Source organism: Erithacus rubecula, assembly GCF_903797595.1.
Source record: "Erithacus rubecula genome assembly, chromosome: 4".
In the NCBI taxonomy this organism is placed as follows: Eukaryota; Metazoa; Chordata; class Aves; order Passeriformes; family Muscicapidae; genus Erithacus; species Erithacus rubecula.
The window spans coordinates 33,002,127-33,021,876 of record NC_136686.1 but is presented as its reverse complement, the minus strand read 5'-3'; the positions used below and the strand labels follow the sequence as shown (position 1 = coordinate 33,021,876).

General features: G+C 46.5%; 1 protein-coding gene across 2 annotated transcripts; it reads left to right on the top strand.

Annotated features, from left to right (window-relative positions):
• The first annotated feature begins 21 nt into the window (after nt 1–21).
• Nucleotides 22–19,259, top strand: GTPBP1 (GTP binding protein 1). 2 transcript variants are annotated; one of them, XM_079303496.1, is made up of 13 exons: nt 22–406; nt 5,557–5,668; nt 8,072–8,252; nt 9,251–9,599; nt 10,052–10,175; nt 12,106–12,220; nt 12,673–12,817; nt 12,933–13,115; nt 13,888–14,023; nt 14,539–14,717; nt 15,204–15,401; nt 16,518–16,559; nt 16,996–19,259. In XM_079303496.1, the coding sequence occupies exons 1-13, from the start codon at nt 107–109 to the stop codon at nt 17,086–17,088; spliced, it is 2,157 nt and encodes a 718-aa protein (XP_079159622.1). In that variant the 5' UTR covers nt 22–106; the 3' UTR covers nt 17,089–19,259. The 2 variants fall into 2 exon arrangements, with proteins under 2 accessions (XP_079159622.1, XP_079159623.1); XM_079303497.1 differs by lacking the exon at nt 16,518–16,559 and having other exon boundaries at nt 32–406.
• The last annotated feature ends 491 nt before the right edge of the window (nt 19,260–19,750 follow it).

Here is a 19,750-nt window from a genome sequence, read left to right as displayed (position 1 = left end):
GTGTAGAAAACAAGCCGAGCTGGCAGTGCTTCTCCCATTGGCTTCGCGCTCTTCGAGGGGGCGTGGCCTCTCCTCATGAATAACCGCGACTCCACCCGCTGTCGCTATGGCAACATGCAAATTAAGCCGCTGCGCCGGCGGTGATTGGCGGGCGCCGCCTTGGCGGGCCCGGGGGCGGTGCCGGGGCGGAGAGCCGGGCAGGGAAGGGAAGATGGCGGCGGCGGAGCGGAGCAGATCCCCGGTTCCTGGGGGGTCCCCGGTGCCGGCCTGTATGTTCGCCCCGGAGCCCGGCTCCCCGGGCGGGCGGCCTCGCGTGGCGGCGGCCGCCTGTCCCCTCCGCGCAGCCTTCGACGGCGAGGACGGCGAGGCGCTCAACGGCGAGCCCGAGATCGACCTCACCAGTAAGGTAGGCCCGGCGGGGGGGCGGGCGGCGGCGAGCGCCATCACCCCGCCGAGCCCCCGCTGCTCTCCTCCCTGCCGCTGGGCCGTGCGCGGGGGGCTGCCCCCCGAAGCTGACCGCTCCCCGCGCCTCAGCAGAGCGAGCGGCTGGGAGCTGCTCCGCCGGGACTGGAGGCTCCCCCGGCCCCAGCATCACCTGGGCGGGCGGCAGAGCCAGCGGTGCCGTGTGGAGGCGGCCGGGAGAGGCGCAGTGAAGTTGTCCCGTACCCGGGCCGGGACGGGAGAGTGCTGGCAGGCCGCTCCGCCCTGCCCCTTGCCCGCCTCGGCTGCCCGGGGGGAACGGCAGCCCGCAGCCGGTGTAGCATCGTCGGGAAGCGCAGGGTTTGGAGCTGTCAGCTGACGTTTGCCCTCCGCGCTGGGTCTCTGTAGTTATCTCTGCTGCCAGTTGTACGAGTTCCTGGGACTTTCTCCACAATCTTAAAAAGAGGTCAGAGCTTGTAACTTCTGAGCACAAGAGCCCAGCGACAAGGGTGCCTTGCTGCTGCAAACAGGGTTAAGTCAACGCAGAAAAGGCTTGTTTGACTTGTGCAGCTCCTTTCTAGGATCCCAGTGACTAAACGGTGGCGGTCTTGTTTCTGTCAAAACCAGTTCTCACTTCCATCCTGCAGGAAGGTACATTGTAGTAATATGTGTGTGCCAGAGCCTGCCACAGACTACGTTAGCTGCCTTCTGTTGCTGTCTTCTATTTTTTTTCCTAATTGGCTGATCTCTTTAAGTGTATACCTTTTGCTGCCACGGGTTTGGTGTATTGTGGTGCTGTCTTCCACTCTAACACCTCCTGCAAACTTCATTTGGCCCACTTGTAATTATGTGATCCAGAAGTCAGCATAGCTAGCGTTTCCTCCTCGTTTTCTTTCATCCTTCTCTTCATGCTTCCAGCTTAAATTGTTTCAGAGTCCTGGGTTTTCTTGCCCTCTATGCACAGTGAAAAGAGGAATTGTGTTTGTGGACGTGGAAACTTTTTTTTTTTTTTTTTAATGGGTATTTTACAATGTGGTACTGTATTAAAACCAATGTTATGAAGATGTCTTGTAAGATAGTAAAGAACAGAGATCAAACCTGTAGTATCTATTGATCGTGCCTTAATGAGCTGGACAAGATTTTTATACAGCATGCCAATATTGATCTGTGCTTTGTCTTGGACTCGACTGCTATGGAAGGGGGCCAAGGAGGATGCCAAGGACTGTATCACTGATTCTTGACAACCAGGAACCTGACCAAAACTCCAGCAAAGAGAGAAGAGCACTTTTCTCTCACAGACTCCCATTTGTGGTGTCAGTTTGTCTTCCATCCTAGAAATCTGCGGGTGCTGTGAAGGTGGTAGGTAAGTTTGTTTTTTTAATCTTTGTTACAATATACTTTTCCATACAGCATTGTGCCCATGCAGTCTTTTCCCCAGACTTTTCATTCATCCCCAGCTTGGATGAGAGCTAAAACTGTGAGCTCTTCTCCACCTTTCCAAGTTGATCTCCCATTGTGTGCTTGAAACAGCAATCCCATATGGTAAGAATGCAGTAGCTAACCTGTGCTTCCCTGACCTTCTTCCCCTACCCCCCAGTCTTTTCTGTCCTCACAGTTGAGTTGTTCCACTCCAATCCCTACTTAAAATGGGACTCCCATTGCAACCAGTTTGTTTGATAGTTGCTAGTTCTGTCCTTGTCATTGTGACCCACCCCCTGGCTGTGTTAATACTTTTCTCATAGTCCTTTACCTGTGCATAGGGTGAGCTCTTTTTAGAGAGGAACACTTTGGGATTCTGTTACCAAGTGCACCTTTTCAGCTGATCAGGGAAACAGTTCTATTCATCAGCACAAATTCATTATCATGTTGATCTTAATGGGTGTTTGTTTTCCCTTCAGTGCCAGCACACTGCAGCAGTAATCAACTTTCAGGTCAAAAACCATAGCACACAAGGCAATTAGAGTAGCTGATACTTATATTAGATCTACATTCACAACAGAACATAGTAACACCTGAACAATGTATGTCTACAGGGCATAGAAAACAATATATGGCATTACAGAAGGTGCCTTTCCCCCAGCTTCTCGATGGCTGGTGGTGGCTTTCCAGCTGTGCAAAATGTCAGATTGTTTTTCTAATAAAGAGCAGCACTACATACCACATAGTATTTGGTTTGCCCCTAATACTTATAGTTGCCTCTATGAGGCAGGCAAAGCCACTTCTCCCCAGAGATTGGGAAAGGGACTTGAGAGATGGCATTTCAGACTTGTGAGATATGTTTTCTTCTGCTGTCTTAAGAATAAAACAATAACTGGTTGTTACTTTTTTTGCTCTATAGGAAACCTGAGGTTGCTATGCCTGCATGGTTCTTCCTGATAACTGCTCAGTGCCTGACAGAGTGAAATGAACAAAAGTGAACATTTTTGACTTTGTGAAAACCTCTTAAAAACACACATTCGTAGTGGCGTGGAGTTGCTCAAAGATGAAAAGCAAAAAAAGCAGGGGAGCCAAAATGGAGGGCTTGTCTTTGACCAGGGAGATGGCAGAGAACAGGCTCTCTCCATCCAGGAAGCTAGAGATCTTCAAAACAGCATGTCAAGTTTTTCAGGAAACTGCACAACTGGCTGGGTCTGTGACATCAGAAAAGTTGTCAGAATTTCTGAGTGGCATTGGAAGGTGTGATCTGTGCAAGCTGCTGTTTTATCTACAGATACTTCTCTTGATGTCCTGCTATGTCATATGAGCTGTAAGCTACATTGGTCCTGGAGTAAACTTTGGAGATAGTCTGCCACTGGAACACCCTTCAGGAGCACCTTTGCATGGCAGTGAAAGCAGCAGTGTGGGGGAGCAGTGTTGTGAGCTGATGTGAGTGAGCCTGTGCTGTCTGAGGCTCCCAGCCCTCCTGCCTGGCAGCCTGAGGAAAGCTTTCAAGGAGCTCCTGAGTGCTCTGGTACTTGTTTAAACACCCTGCCTGCTCACACTTCTGAAGTACGTGTACTCAGAAAAACAAAGCTGGTGATGAGACTTGAAGAAATTTGTGTGCCTGGCACTGATGGACCTTGCTATTTTATTGATTTCTGTGTGTGCTACAGCCTGTTTAATAGATCTTCCCAAGTCTGGCTCGTGCAAGTGCACTGGCACCAAGAGTGAGTTTGTCTGCTGTGCATCCAGGAATTCCTGAAAGTACTTGCAGGGCAAAATGAGCCCTGCATCAAAACACAGCCTTCCATTCCTGCCTGGATTGAGCCTTGCAACAGTTGCTGGTTTCACTCTCAATGCGTTTACACCCAGTGGTTTCCCTCAAGAAGAAAGCGAAACTGAAAGGAAAACAACTGAAAGAAAAACTAATAAAAGCAACACTTGTTCTTTTATAGCATGAAATAGAAAGACTGTGACCTTGCAGAGTGCTTTGGTACTCTTTGCAGACCATGCCAAGTAGTTGAAACGTTTAGGTAGGGCATGTGTCCAAAAGGGGCACGTGAAGGTGATTGTATCTCTTGTAGCTGTCTGGCTCTTGCAGACACATCCCTGCTCTCTGGGACCCTTAACATCTGTGGAAAAAGTTGCTTTGGCAGCCTTAAACCTTCTAAGCAGCACCTGCTCTCTGTGCTTCAGTGTCCCAACATGCATTACTATTGTTTAGAAAGCTGCTTAAATGTTATTTGTGATGAGGTTGGGTTCCTTTACCTTCTAGATTTCCAAAAAAGGCCTACATCAAGTGTATAATAGTGTAGTAATAGTAGTGGTAAGGGTAGTTTCTCCTTGCAAACACGTTGTGTTAACTGTGCTAAGCAAGTAAGGCTGTGTTAGACAATGTTGGGCAGACTTGGGGATGGTATTGTCAGCTGCTCTAAGCTGTATGTTTTAGGCAAACATCTAATTGAGCACAGCTTTCCATCTCAGTGCATAGTGAAGTGCTTCTTTCTGGGTGTGATTTTGGGATGTGTACGTAGGAACAGCTGTGGATGTCACTGAGTGTTGGCACAGGTGTGCCTACCCATAGGGCTCTTGGTGGGTGTCAGCCTTTAGTAGCTGTTACTAGAAATGCCCTTTTCACAGAAATGTGTATCTCAATTGCTACACCTATCAGGCTGCTGTACTGGGATGCTCAGCCACCAACAGATTGGTAGCTGTGGAGGCAGCCAGAGAGCAGATACAGTGGCTGATGCAGGTCTCCTTGGTCTGTCACTGCCATGCCACCATTGTGGCTGCTCTGTGCAAGTGTCTTCAGCTGTACTGAAGTGTGAGCAGTGCAGGTTTCTGCCAGAAATGGTGCTAGACAATTCTAGGAAAAATCTTTCCTGAAGCAGTCTCTTGTCCTCATTTTCTGCTTTGTTTCTGATTTATGTTTTCATGCTTTTGATGATCATGCAGGGAAGAGCAAAGGAAGTTTGATTACTGCAATAGCTGCAGTCAAAATTTGTTGGTAGCACAGCTGCTGGCCTACAAAACTGCAGCTCTCCACTGCTGAAGCCTCCAGATGTGCTTACACAAATTGCTTTGCATGTCTGTCCCTCAGCACTGTTAAGTATAGTACCTACAATTTGAAAATAATGCTTATTCCTGTTCTCTTCTTTGCTTCTGCCCCCTCAGAAAACAGAAGGGTACATCAACTATGTGAAAGACTTAGGTGATGCTCTGGATTTTAGTGCCCAAGTGTTCTCTGCAGTGAGATCTGGTTGGCTTTCTCTGACTGTCCAGTGATGTTTCAGGGGAGCATCAGCACTCTTTGCAGCAGAGACTGTGGAGCACCCAGCTAAGGAATTTCTGTGGGGAAAATATCTGCTCCCCTTTCTGTTTTCCTTGAATGAAAACATATTGAAGTGTTCACTTAAATGTGGCTTTTAAACATTGGTTTCATCACAATGAGATGCTTGGTATTCTTACTTGCTTTGAAGTGTATTTTCCTGCATAAATGAACCCTGAGCTCAGGCAAACAACCTTATGTGGTGTCACAAGGAAATAGCTGTCAGCAAAACTGGTTTAAAAAACAAAACAAAACCACCACAAAGCGGTCCTGGGAAAAGAGTCCTTCTCTTTCAGTGAAGCACATGGGTTGATTGTGCTTGTAACTGAAGCTGGGTTTCAGATTGTTTGCCTGACATCTGCAAATGGATATTCAATCTTTTTTTCCAGCTGGTGATGGTGAGTCCAACTTCAGAGCAATATGACAGTTTGCTCCAACAGATGTCAGAGAGGATTGATGAGGGATGTGGGGAGACCATCTATGTCATTGGACAAGGATCAGGTGAGTATAGTTTCCCCAGCAAAACAACAAAAAATCATTAAAATTACAAGAAAAACCTGGTTCTTCTGACTAGACTGCTGCTGAAGGTTTCCAGAATAACTTGAAAATGTCCTTAAAATATAGCAGAATATTCTTTTACTTTATTCCTACCAACAGCTGTCTCATGTAGTGGAGCTAAACAAATTTAGGGTTTTTTTAAATAAAATCATGCAAGTTCTTTTTTGGAAATAAGGCATATCTTGTCTAAGCACACCAGGAAAAGACAAAAAGTCTAAAATTATAGTAACGGCTTTAGTACAGATGTCCTCAGTGTCTGCAAAAGTCTTGTTCTGTCTGATTTTTTTCATTGCTCTGTTGGAAATAACACATTTTTACCCCACAGGAATGTATTATAGATACTTCACATAGCCAAAATATATGCTGCTGACTTTCTGTATTAGTATGTATCTGCTATGGAGGGAAAGGTTTTCCTTATCCCAGCATAAGACCTTTATTGTCACATTAATTTGCATGTGACTGCAGCAATTTATCTTTGCAGATTTTAACAGCATGGATTACATTTTTGTTCTTTTTGACAATTTGAGTCTTAGCATCTGATGCTGGTAAAATAATACTGAGCATGCCCTTGCTTTGAAATTGAAATTTCTGAATATGAAATGATTGTCTATGGTTATCATAAGGCAAAAGGCATGTTTCAGGCATACTGGATATCTACTGAATATGAAGCTGCCATGATCATACATTTGCTGTGGTTGAGGAAGAATATGAAACCCTGCCAGGGTTGGCTGAAATAATGAAGGGATGGAGCTGTATAACCTCAGAACTGTGTGCTTTTTGGGTTTTCTTGGAGTTTTGTGAAGCAGCCAACACAGAAGAGAGGCCAGAAGTAGATGGCCAGTGTTCATGCAGCCAGTATCACAGGGATTATGCTCTTGTCTCCAAGCAAGCTTCCCACATGTAGTCTGTATCCTTGGTGTTTGGGACAAGCACATCTGCAGTGGAGATCTAGCCAGTCAGGCTACAACCTGCTTTCTCTTCTAGGATACCTTGTGAAAATATTAACTGGTGGTTGTTGCAATGATTTACTTAGAAGTAGGCATTTGTTTCTTAAAATATGAGGTTAAACTTCTGACTTCATTTTGGCCTGCAGCATAGTTGAGGAAGATGGGGATATTTTCAACAGAGAAATGATCTTGGTGTCCCTGCTACTGTTGCTCCTTCTCATTCCCTTTCAGCATCTGTGATTTTGGTCATCCCAGATAACCAACACAGCTGACTGAGAAGCAATTGAAGACTGTCACAGGAAGATTATTAGTTCACCAGTAGTGACCTTTCCCTTTCTTCCTTGGGTCTTGCCCTCTCATGTTCTCTACTTCTTGTTCCCCTTCTGTAACCCAAGGCTTGTTTTAGTTTTCCTCGGTCTCAGCCAGCTGATGAGGAAGGTTGGAAATTGCCCAGTAATTCTGCTAGTTTAGAGTTGGGCAATAATTAAAATGCTGATAAGTTCATGCAAAATGCAGTTCTGCTTACCAGCTGATGAGTCAGCCATGCATATGAGCATATATACATGGCAATAACCTTGGTCATCGGGGTGCAGTGTGGCTCTCCACCTTTGTTTGTTGTTCTCTGAGCATTTTTTACCCACAGAGGAGATTCTGGGGTCAAATCTGTGCATCTTCACAGCATCTGGTTTGGAAAAGAGGCAGTGGTGGCCTTGACCCTGTCCAGTTAGTTGCCACTGGCATGCTCTGGCTGTCAGCTCTTTTGGTTGGATGAGCTGCTTAGAGGAAGCAGTGCCTCCTTTTTTCTGGTGTCATGTGCTGTCAGCATTTCTTTCAAGTGCTAGGATGAAGGCAGTGAAACATGCCAAAAACATTGTTTTAACTGGAGGATATGGGGTCTAAAGAAATTGCTGTGCAGGTCAGACTTGCAGAAAATGTGTATTTGGGGTGTGGTTTCATAAAATAAGCTGATTATTTACAGTGGTCCCACATTTACTGGTTAATTGTGGTGATGCTTCACTCAGAGCTTTCCTTTTGTCAGTGCTTTACCTTTTCTTGCAATGTGAGAGGAGATACTTTATCTGAAGTACCTTCAGCAAGTGAAGTAAGGGAATGAGACAGAAATGTCTTTCTTGCCAATCCCTACGTATTTGCTTGTAAAAATTGTGAAGGAAACTCCTCTAGATGAAAGATGATGCTTTTTGGTGTCTTTTAAGACTTAAGAGTGAAGACCATCCCTTATAATTTTGGTCCAAGGGTGTTTATTCAGTGTGCACGGCTGACATCTCCAGTGCACATATGAATCCCGATGGGTGTGAAGGTCCCAGGCAGGGTGACATTGCTGCTGCCTGTTGCAAGGTGGTGCTCACTGCCTGCCCTTTGTCTCCTCAACACCCCCCAGATGGGACTGAGTACGGGCTGAGCGAGGCAGACATGGAGGCGTCCTACGCCACCTTGAAGAGCATGGCAGAGCAGACCGAGGCCGACGTGATCCTCCTGAGGGAGCACCAGGAGGCCGGGGGCAAGGTGCGCGACTACCTGGTTCGGAAACGTGTGGGTGACAACGACTTCCTGGAGGTCAGGTGAGGAGCTGGGTGGGGACAGGGTTAGTCAGCAGCTCAGCTGCATTTTTACCCTGTGAGCAGTGCGTGGTGCTGAGGCAGCAACGCCGCTTTGAGTCTGGGTGTTGGAGCTCCCCAACAAAGGGAGTCGAGCTCGACCACTCCTTGCTGATGAAATTGCCTTTTTGTTGTTGTTGCTGTCTCTTTTGTGAGCAAACTGTTGGTGGAAATTTGCCTGCCTTTAGCAGAGGGCTGTTGCTCTCTGGGTGACAAGCTCACAGTTGGGGTGATGAGATGCCAGAGAGGAGTCACATGTGCACGTGTGGCTGTATGTATGTGTGTGTATATATGCACACTGTTGGAACACCATACTTTTGACAGAGGATCCAGTTCTGTTCCAAGACTATCATGAGCTATATAACATGATTTGAGAGTCTGCCCAGACCTGGATTGAGTGGATTTCCAACATTTGCCAACAGCCATTATAGCCACATTGATCAGAGTCAAAGAAGAAGCTTGCTGTAGGATATGGCTTTCTCCTAAAATATTTCCTGGTTTTTTTAGTTTATCCTTTTCTGGGAACAACAATTTTAATTTTTGTGTTCTACTTAGCGCTTGGTGCTGTTGCAACATGAGAAATGTGAGAAAGGCAGAGGTGTAATAGACCAAGTTGGGATTTAGTCTTCCTTTTGAATTTCCACAGTGTTTATGTTCGATTGCAGAGAGAATGAGTTGGAATAGAGATGCTCTGTGTGGCATCAAGCAACGTCATGTCCAGTTGACTATATTCTGGACCCCAGTGTGTTTTCACAGTCTTCCACATCTCAGTCCCTGGGATGCCCACTGTTGCTTAATAACTGTAAAAGCTTGTGAAGCTCTAACATTTTTAAATATCTGTTTGTAGGATAGGGAGCAAAATCGAGTTATTTGCAGGAGCAGTGATGTTTGGGGCTTTTTGATCACGTGTTCATTTCTTCATGTACCATGTTTCACCAGGCTGTTTCTTCCTTTCCCTGCAGGGTAGCAGTGGTTGGCAATGTGGACGCAGGGAAGAGCACCTTGCTGGGAGTCTTGACTCACGGCGAGTTAGACAATGGCCGGGGCTTTGCTCGGCAAAAGCTCTTCCGCCACAAGCACGAGATCGAGTCAGGGCGCACCAGCAGCGTGGGCAACGACATCCTGGGCTTCGACAGCGAGGGCAACGTGGTCAACAAACCCGACAGCCACGGTGGCAGCTTGGAATGGACAAAGATCTGTGAGAAATCCACCAAGGTCATTACTTTCATTGACCTGGCTGGTCATGAAAAATACCTGAAAACCACCGTCTTTGGCATGACCGGACACTTGCCTGACTTCTGCATGCTTATGGTAGGTAGCAAGAAAGAGGGACCATACTAGCTGGAGTGGGGCTGTTCACAGTTTTAGCAGCCTCGACTTCTTTCCTGTTGCAGAGTGCCTGTGGGGTTTTGGAGGGAGGCAGCATCTCACAGTGCAGGAGAGCAGAAGCCTCTGTGGCTATCTGTCCTGTACTGTGAGGCAAGTGGTCCAGGACTGTCAGTCTCAGACAGGCCCAAGGTTTGTGATTCTTGAAAATGGAAAGATTTCTGAGTTTTAGGAAACCTTGTTAAAACTGGGGAGGAATGAGTCAGTCCTCTGCCAGTGTCCAACATCTGAGATGAAGTAGGTCTGGTCATACGGCCCCAGTGGCACATCTACAACCTAATCACAGTCTACTGCGTGTCTGACACAAGGCCTTGTCTGTAATCCAGCTTGCTGCAGAAGGAACATTGACATCCCTGTATTTTATATCCCTGGTGTAGGTTGGGAGTAATGCTGGGATTGTTGGAATGACCAAGGAGCACTTAGGCCTGGCGCTTGCACTTAACGTTCCTGTCTTTGTTGTGGTGACCAAGATTGACATGTGCCCTGCCAACATCCTGCAAGGTGAGTCTGACAGACTCTCCAGGGCTGTTTCTTACCTCTGTATGTGTTGCTGTCCTCTGCTTGGGGTCAAGAATTAATGCTGGAAGAAAGCTGCTGAATCTGGTTCTGACTGCATCCTAAACACCTTCCAGAAATCCATCCTTTCCCCTTGCTCATTTTGTAGGTGGTTGACTTGTACTCACCGTGTCAAAATTACCCATGCTGGGGAACAGTTGAGCAGCCCAAAAGTGTTTCCTACAAGGTTTTGCCTAACTGACCTTTAAGAAGAGCAGCATATAGTTGAGATTTGGGTTTTGCTTTCTTTCTGGGTATTTAAACCTGGAGGAAAAGTGTGGAAGTTCAATTGAAAGCTGCTTTCCTCCCTTGCTCACAGTTTGAGTGTGATCTTAAGCTATGATTGGACTTGGTCTCCCTCTGCTGTTAGTGAAGGGGCAGCTGCTTGTTACCTCTTGGGCACTTCTCAGGTATGCTGGCATAATTGCAGCAGCTCCTTCCTCTTGTCTGAACAACCAACCAACACTTAATAAATCACAGTTTAAAGTAGCTACATTATGTAGGCTATGGTAGCAGAGTGGGAGGCAGGACTAGACACAAGCAGGGATGGCAATATAGTAGCATGGGCTAGTGATCTTTTACTCATCAGAGTTAAAGCAGCACCTCTAACCCCAGCAGTGTCCCATTAACCCATGCATAATGGTTTTTCAGGCTGTGACCTCTTCTCACTCTTAAATTTCTCTAAGTATTTCTTATGCCTTCAGAAAAATACTGTGGTTCACTGGAGCAATAGGTTTTCTTGATAATCAGTCCTAAGCATCAGGGAAGTGAATGTTTCTGGTACTGTCTGTAGTTCAGTTCATTACTATAAAAATCCTAAATATGTTTCAGGCAAATAGATGCATCAGAAGATAATCTGTATATCTCTATACTGGATGTTTGGCAAATAAATGTAAAGCCTGACCATAAGATAATAACAAGGAAGGAAGGAGAACCTTTGGCTCAGTGTGAGGAGAGAAGAGCTGCTCTTAGGGGAAGCTAATCCCATGACATGCTCTGTTTAAGTAAATAGAATCAAGATTTCACTCAAGTATATCTCTGAAGAGCAGATGGCCTGATTAGATGTTTGTGTTTCTGTATCCAAAACATTACTTTCCCATAGGCAATCATTTGTTTACAAAAACCTGTCTAATTGGATGACAATTGTAGAACATAAATTATTTGCTCTTTTAAGCCCTTGGTACCCTTTTCTGTTTTTTCTTTATTTATTGTCAGGCATTTTGTAAGAGGTTGATGTTATTGCATCAGGTAATGCCCCTGCTAGCTGCTGGATATGAGGATTAGAAAATAAGTTAGAAAGAGGCAAAAGCTGAAAAAACTGAGAGCCATGAGATTTGTCCCAAAACACTGATTTCTGAATCTGGTCCACCCACATTGTCCTAGTCTATGATGATAGGCTTTACCTCTTTAATGCTTCTCCAGCCTCCTATGGCAAATTGACTGCCAGGAAAAGTGTATTGAGGTTTGCTTGGTCAAAAGTGATTTCCAATTCGCATATTCTCAAATATTTTTGTCGCTGAGTCCTGATTTTCAATTAATTCATTATGAAAAATCCATTATAGAAAGAGGAAATACCTTGTAACTGCTTAAAGCTACTAATAGCTATAAAATGTCTACTTCACAGCATTGCAAACTTCTGTCTTCTGTCTGTCTGTTCATGTATGGTGTTGCTTGGCAGCAGGCTAGCTGGCATGAAATGGAAGATGGAAGGGCTCCTAAGTCCTACCTGGGCTGCAGCAAGCTCATAGTCTCACCTTTAGCCATCTTCTCCTGTCCTGTGGCCACAACACCCATCTCCCTGCGGGGAGAGACCCCACAAAAGTGATTTGTAAAGATGGGAGATGCTTCCCTAACAATATTCATTTCACCCTTTAAGAAACCCTGAAGCTGTTACAGCGACTGCTGAAGTCCCCAGGGTGCAGGAAGATTCCCGTGCTGGTTCAGAGCAAGGATGATGTCATTGTAACAGCCTCCAACTTCAGCTCAGAGAGGTAACGAGAGTAGAGGAGAATCATTTCTCTTTCAATCCTGTGTGGAAACTGGGTGAAGAGATTCAGAGTCCCATTGTCTAGATGTGTGAAGGTTGCATCTGCCATGTGGTGTGTTGATTCCATAAGAGTGTGTTGATTTTGACCTGCCTGTGCTCCCCTCTCTGAGGCAGAAATGAGAGGCTGCTTCTGGGCAGTCTGCAGAAGATGGCAGGGCATTCGGCTTCCTTCAGTCCTTCCTTCAGAACCTTACACCTTTTCCCAAATGTCATTGGAAGGCAGAGGCAATGTTGCAGGTTTTCAAACATGGGATGTTGTGCATCTGACTGTTTGCCAGGCTCTCCCTTCCTAGCACTAGATATTGAATTAGTCCCAAGATTTTGGATGCCTCCCTACATGTGGAAAGCCAGGTAGGAAGGTGAACTAACTCAATTTTCATCAACTTTCCTTTACAGGATGTGTCCAATTTTCCAGATTTCAAATGTTACTGGGGAGAATCTAGATTTGCTGAAGATGTTTCTTAATCTCTTGTCTCCACGGACCAGTTACAGGGAAGAAGAGCCAGCAGAATTCCAGATAGATGACACTTACTCTGTCCCGGTAAGGGGCCTGGTATTTGGAAGAATATTCTGTTCCCTCTTAGGCTGAAGAAGGTATCTTCTCTAGAGCTGTTCTGCTGACCTAGCAGAGTAACCACAATTTCTGTTCTGGCTAGGGTGTAGGAACAGTTGTCTCTGGGACGACACTGAGAGGCCTAATCAAGCTAAATGACACCCTGCTTCTGGGGCCAGACCCCCTTGGCAACTTCCTCCCTATTGCTGTCAAGTCCATCCACCGCAAGAGGATGCCCGTCAAGGAGGTGCGGGGAGGCCAGACTGCCTCCTTTGCCTTGAAGAAGGTGAGATGGTCTCCTCTAGACCCCCAGAACAGGAGCTGCCCTCTTAATTTTCAAGTGCTCTAGGAGTTCAGCTGCAGGAAGGCTGTTTCTACAAACATCAGCTGCTTCATATTGCAGTGGAATGGAATCCCATAGAACCTCTGTGGCTGCCAGGGGATAGCAATGCCACTAGATATCTATATCTATATATTGATGAGAGTGGAGGCATTGCAAGAAAAGTGTCCTTTTGTGCTATAACTGCATTAGTAGCCTGGGCAGCATATTTACACTACTCTTGGTTTGTAGGACTGGCTGCATGATTTGGGATTTAAAAATGAGCAGAATTTAATATGACTCCTCTTGCAAAAGCTTTCTGTCAACAGAAACTGCACTGATTTTAAGGGGGTATAGTTTAAGCTACCATACTTCATGTGTTCAGGCTTATCATGTTATATTAACAGACATCATGATTTTGGAGAGATTATTTTCTTGGATAATGTGCAACCAGGATGTATGTTTTGCTTTTAAAGGGTCAGTGAGGTAAATGCATCAAGTGTCCAGCATTTTCAGTACTCTAAAGCTTCCTTATAAACTTCAGCTGAATTTGATTTTTGCAACCTTTACATAATATCCTACACATAACATAGAGCTATGCAGCTCTTGCTTTGCCTTTTTCTGGGCATGAGATAGTATCTGTGAAATCCCTTGGGATTCTGCTGGATGCAGTCAGCCACAGCAGCAGATTTCTTCCCTGGAGAATCATGCTAAGGTTTTTTGTGTCTCTGCTTTTCAGATCAAGCGTTCTTCCATCCGGAAAGGCATGGTAATGGTGTCACCCCGCCTGAATCCACAAGCATCGTGGGAATTTGAAGCAGAGATTCTGGTGCTCCATCACCCCACCACCATCAGCCCACGGTATCAGGCCATGGGTACGTGTGTCATGTTGGTTTGTCTTTGTTTCCCAGTGGTAGCAGTTTGTATCAGATCTAGCCTAAGATAATTTCACTCCAGAGGTTTCTGCCAACCTGAATTTATGCCTTTCCCAGCATTGTGGAAGAGAGAGGGAAGGGAGCTTACAGAGTAGAGTGGGGGAGGCTATAATGTAAAAAGGAGATGTGTGCCCTCAGGTGTACTTGTAGCTGCCTGTGCTATATCTCCGTGGTGCAAAGATTCTCCACTTTCAAATGGTGATGGAAAGGCTCATTTTTGGTCCTGCCCTCTAGCCCAGCTCCTTGGTGTAGGATTCTGTTGAGGGTGCTTCAGGATGGGCATGATATGAGGGCAGCAGTTGCAGCTTATGTGCATGTTCTTTTTGGGGATGGAACAAAGGCATCTGTGTGACCCGTACAGTCCTTGCTGTAGGGTGAGGAGCTGCCTCAGATGTGTTGAAGCTCGTTCCACTAATGGGCCTGCTGCTGAAAGCCTGTGTGCTTTACATTCCCAGTGCACTGCGGCAGCATCCGTCAGACAGCCACGATCCTCAGCATGGACAAGGACTGCCTGCGGACAGGGGACAAGGCCACGGTGCACTTCCGCTTCATCAAAACCCCGGAATATTTACACATAGACCAGCGGCTGGTCTTCCGGGAAGGCCGCACCAAAGCTGTGGGTACCATCACCAAGGTAAAGGCTCCCACTGGCCTCTGCCCATTACGTGCTGCTTACACTGAGGAGCCAGCAGGAGAATCTGGATAGCTCTGGAAAATTGAGGGAAGAGGCTGTGCTTCAAACACCAGCGTCAGCCCTGATGTGGGTCAAGGATGTGCTTTGTCATGTGGTGGGTCTTGAGCTGCTGTGAATGAGGGAATGGAAGGGGAAGGGCTGAGCCATATGCTGGTGGTTCTTAAGGCACAGTCTTTTTCTTACATCTTGTAGCTGGTCCATTTGAGTCACATTGTGGAGGTTAGTGTCACCTCAGACAATTGTCTCTTTCCAAGGGTGGAAGATCAGAAGTCTAGGTTTCTTTGAACAGCTGTTGCTGCATTTTTCTCCTTATGGTTATTTTTACAAATTCTCCTGAGGCTTTTTGTTCAAAAGCAGCATTGAACCTCACCAGATCAGCCTGGCTATTTCAACGCTGAGTTTGGTCTCTTCCTTTGCAATTTGCAGCTACTCCAGACCACCAATAACTCACCAATGAACTCCAAGCCACAGCAAATCAAGATGCAGTCAACGAAGAAGGGAGCTGTTACAAAACGAGAGGATGGTGTTCCTGCTGCTGGGACAGCAAGTGGAGGCCCAGCAGCTGGGGATGAGGCCCCCTCAACAGCTGCAGCACCACTGACACCTACTGCCCTGCAACCATTGGTAAGTGAGGAAAATACCATGTCTGTCCTAGCTGTTTGTGTCCTGGTTTCACCTGTTGGAGGAAGGGCACTCCAAAGCACAAGTATTATCCGCTCATACCTCGAACTCACCTTGCCACAGAAACAAATAGAAATATAAGTAGTCTCATAGCAGGAATCATAATTCTCTGGTGACTGGATGACTCTGTGGCTGACCTTCCAGTAGACAGCAGCTCAGGGTACTGGGGCAATTCAGGTTGGACCCCAGGAAGTGTCTAGTCTAACCTCCTGCTCTAAATAGGATTAGCTGTGAGGGCAGACCAGGTTGTTCAGGGTTTTATCCAGTCATGTCTTAAAATCCTCCCAAGGAGGAAAACTGCACAACCTCCCTTGGCAACCTGTTTCACTACCTTGACCATATGCATGGTGAAGAAGTGTCTCTATATACCCAGTAACTGAACTAGTGAAATGTCTAATAACCAGTCACAGAATGAGTCTTCAATGTCTGAATGAGGGGTAGAATATCCCTTCACTAGAGAAATTACAACCTAAGTATTAGGCACAGGTCATCTGCTCTGTCAAAAGATAAGGATGGGGACATTCAAGAAGAAGGAAAGGCTTTAAATTTCTCTTTAGAGAAATGTATCCAGGTTGTTTTGTTGGTTAGGATTTCTAAGTTCAACTTGTCCATGTAGGATATCTAGTCCTTCTGGCCTGAAAGGAATGGAAACTCAATTCTCACTGCAGGCTTTGGGAGCCTACTAATCAGCTTTATTACTGATAGAAGAAAGGTGTTCTCCTTGTAGGGTACTTCCTCAGGAAGTGAAGGGTTCAGGAACCGACTCTGTCAAGTGACAGGGTGTTCCCTTTCTTAATTCTAGCTATATGGTCAAATCTAATCCTCTTGAGCCAGACTGCTCATCAAAGGGGGCACCCTCGCAGGGGTTCTCTCCCTCTGCTTATGTCTGGGGTTTCACACCACTTCTCCATCTCATCCTTGTCTTTTTGTAGCGTCACTGTGGTTGTAAGTAGTGTCCCAGCTCCCAGCTTGCTCTTTGTTTCATCCCTCCCCCTGAGACTCTGGGTTGCTTTTGTTCTTGCTTACGTCTTCCTCTCTCTCCTTGCTGCATCCCCTCAGCCTGCACTGGATGAAGAGCCCCACATCCGTGAGGGCAATAAGGTATTTGGCCGCTCTCAAAGAGAAACAGTGGGTTTGCTGAGGTTGGGAAGAAAGTCAGGTGGGCCTGAGAGTCACGGTAGGGGGTGGGGGGCTCTCCTTCAATTCTGCACAAAGTCAAGGGAGCATGAGGCCTTGATTTCCAGTATGCTGAATCCCGTGGCACCTGCTGGCTCTCATGGGAAAGAAGCATTTAGAAACTTGGGAAATCAAAGTCTTGGCAGCTTGAAGGGCAAAGCTTTGTGGTGCATCTGTCTCTCCTCCTCCCTTATGGTCTGTCTGTCTCCCTCCTGCCTTATCTCCTTCCTGCAGTGGTAGAAAGCTGATCAGTCACAACTGCCCTGCCACTGTCTGAATGTGTGTGATCCATCTGAATTCCTGCTGTGTTGATATCCCAACTGAGAGGTTGCTTTGTACTAAAGTCTGTCTTGTTTTTCAGTCAAAAGTCGGAGGAGGAGGACGTCGACGTGGGGGTCAGCGCCATAAAGTGAAATCTCAGGGAGCCTGTGTGACTCCTGCCAGTGGCTGCTGAATTTCTTATTCCTCCTCTCTCTGAGGAATTCCTCCCCTTCCCTTCATTTCTTATCCAAAAGATCCAGAGCAGCGTAAACCAAAACCCATCCCAGCTGATTGGCTGCAGAAGAATCGTCCCTCCTCCCTGCAGGAAGCAATGGAGAGGAGCATAATTTATAAGCTAATGAAGGTGATAAGACAGAGAACTGAGTAACTGACACCTTCCTCCTCCCCCTGTCGACACATTTTTGTACATCATGGGCTTAGTTTTTATTCTTCTTAGTTTTTATTATATTTTGTGTGCATGAAGATGAGAGGGGAGTTTGGATAGAGCTGCAAAGAGCCAGTTAGTTGCCTCCCTCCTCCCTCACCCCTTTCTGCCCACAGGACTTGCTGCTCTCCAGTATTTGCTGTCTCAGATCCAGGGGTTATCAGATGCCTGAAATTTCAGACTTGCAAAGGTTAAAACAGGTTGTTTAGGATGGCTCCATGGAACATTGTTTCATCACCACTGTGGCCTTGTGCCAAATATGTTTTGGATTCCCTCCCTCTTCAACTATTTCTAAGTGGATTTAATTTAATGTTGTAATGACTGAAGGTTGAAGGAGATGGTGAGAAAGTTCCTTAGTTGGAGATCTAAGAGGGAAACAAATTGGAGTTGTTGATATTAAGTTCAGGGATCCTATGCTCAATATCCTCAAATAATGTTGAAAGCACTTAAAATTTTAACTAGTGACAGAGTTAAATGGGCAGACATTCACCCGCCCCATTCCCCTTCCCATCGTGCTGCTTTTCCTAGTGTTTGTTGAGTGCACATTGGAGCAAATCTAACCTGCCTCTCCAGGCTGCAGCAGCTCCACTGACAGTATTAAGAGCAGTGCAGGAGCACTCAGTCCGTCCCTTGAGCCAGAGAAAGCCTCTCACCTCGACGGGCAGAGCTCACAGCTGGCAAGATACCTTTGGAACAGAGACACCAGGCTAACATGATCTCCCCTTGATTTTGTTTACTCCAAGATTTCCAAAACCTTTTTGGAACTCACTGGCCAAACTTTGCCATGGCAGAGGTAAGATTTGTCTTCTTCCCTCTTGGCCAAAGAGGGCAGTGACAAATTGGTACCAAATTTGTAGGATTGCTTTCAAGGTTGGAAGTACATGGTGATTTTTCTGACTTTGATTGAATTTTTTTTTTAAGATTTTATTTTTCTTAATGAGAAATTCTGGCTTCTCCAAGAAAGCCCTGCAAGGACAGTTTACAAATTACTGTTGGAATGGCTTTTTTAACCATTTAATGAGTTTTTCAAGTGATTGATCCCTGCTTATTTTGATCTCTCTTCTTGTAACCCTGCCTCCTTGCTTGGCTGTGGTGAGGACAGGAATGATCCTCTGCCAGCTTGTGGTGAGCTCTGGGAGCGTGGTAGCATTTTGAGGAGGAGGTGGCATCCTCAGTAAATCATGGCTCTCCCCAGCAGGCGCAGTCAGGCTCGGTTTCTCTGAGGGCTTCCTCCTCCAATGAAGGACTTTTATTTTAATTAGAGAGAGACTGCAAAGTTTCTGCCCCTCCTTAGCAGGTTGTTCCTGTTCCTCACTCTGTGTCACCCGTGTGGAGCTCATTGCAGCTCACCTTGTGACTCGGGGTAGGCTGAGTGGCAGAGCTCCTCTCCCGCTGCCAACACCAGCACTCCAAGAGCATTCAGCGGCACGGGAGAGGTGAGAAAGCTGCTCTGGAGACGTTTGGAGACGAGGGCCCTTTGCCTTAGAGACTGCAGTGGGTGGAAGGGGGAGGTCAGACAGTCCTTTTCCCAGCTATGTGCCTAAATACCAGCACTCTCCTGGCGAGGGAGGAACTACAGGCGGCTACAACACTAACAGCACCCGCATTGTGAGGGGGTGTGAGGTGTGGCTAAAGCAGGGCACAGGGGCCTGGCTGGTTTGTCTGCTGGCCCTGTAGCAGCACCAAACTGCATCTGATTTTACTGCCCTCTGCTTCTGAGGGGAGCAGGGAGCTCCAGGCGGTTTTCTCTTTCTCCATTCCTTGTGCTCCAAATGAAGGAGACTGCCGAGACTGAAAGAAGGTTCACTTGTTTGTGCAAAGGAGGTGGTGTGATCTCTCTTTTGTGACCAGCATTTACAGATCACTCAGGCCGGTGTGATCTATAAAATAAATTTTAAAAAAGTTTGTTCCAAGTAAAAGTGTGTCTTCTTGATTTTTGTCGCTCTGGAAAACCAGGCTGAAATCCAGAGGAAGCAGGTTTGCCTGGCACTAGGTTCCTTTGCTGGCTACAAGAGGAGGTTGTGCTCATAGTGATGGCAGGGCAGGACCTGGCACAGCACAGGAGAGCTGCTGCTGAGCCTCTGCACAGCCCTGACAGCTCTTACTCTGGCCAAATGAAGTGCACCTAGGTGCTAGAGTGGTAAAATGAGAACATGGGTGGGGTGTGAGCTGTGCTGTGTGAGATGTTTGCTCCAGCAAATCACCTGGGGCCAGCCCCATGAGAGAAACTCTGTTAGAGGTGCAGCATTAGCACAGCACTTGCAGTGCCTTTGAACTGTGCTCCCTGGGATATGCACCTCACCTGTTTCTGGAAAGGCAGTGGGACTCTCCAGGGTTTGCAAGGAGCCTTTTTCTGCCTCCTCAGTTGCTCTCAGAGGTTCACAAAGGCTTTTTCTCCTCTGCACAGCCC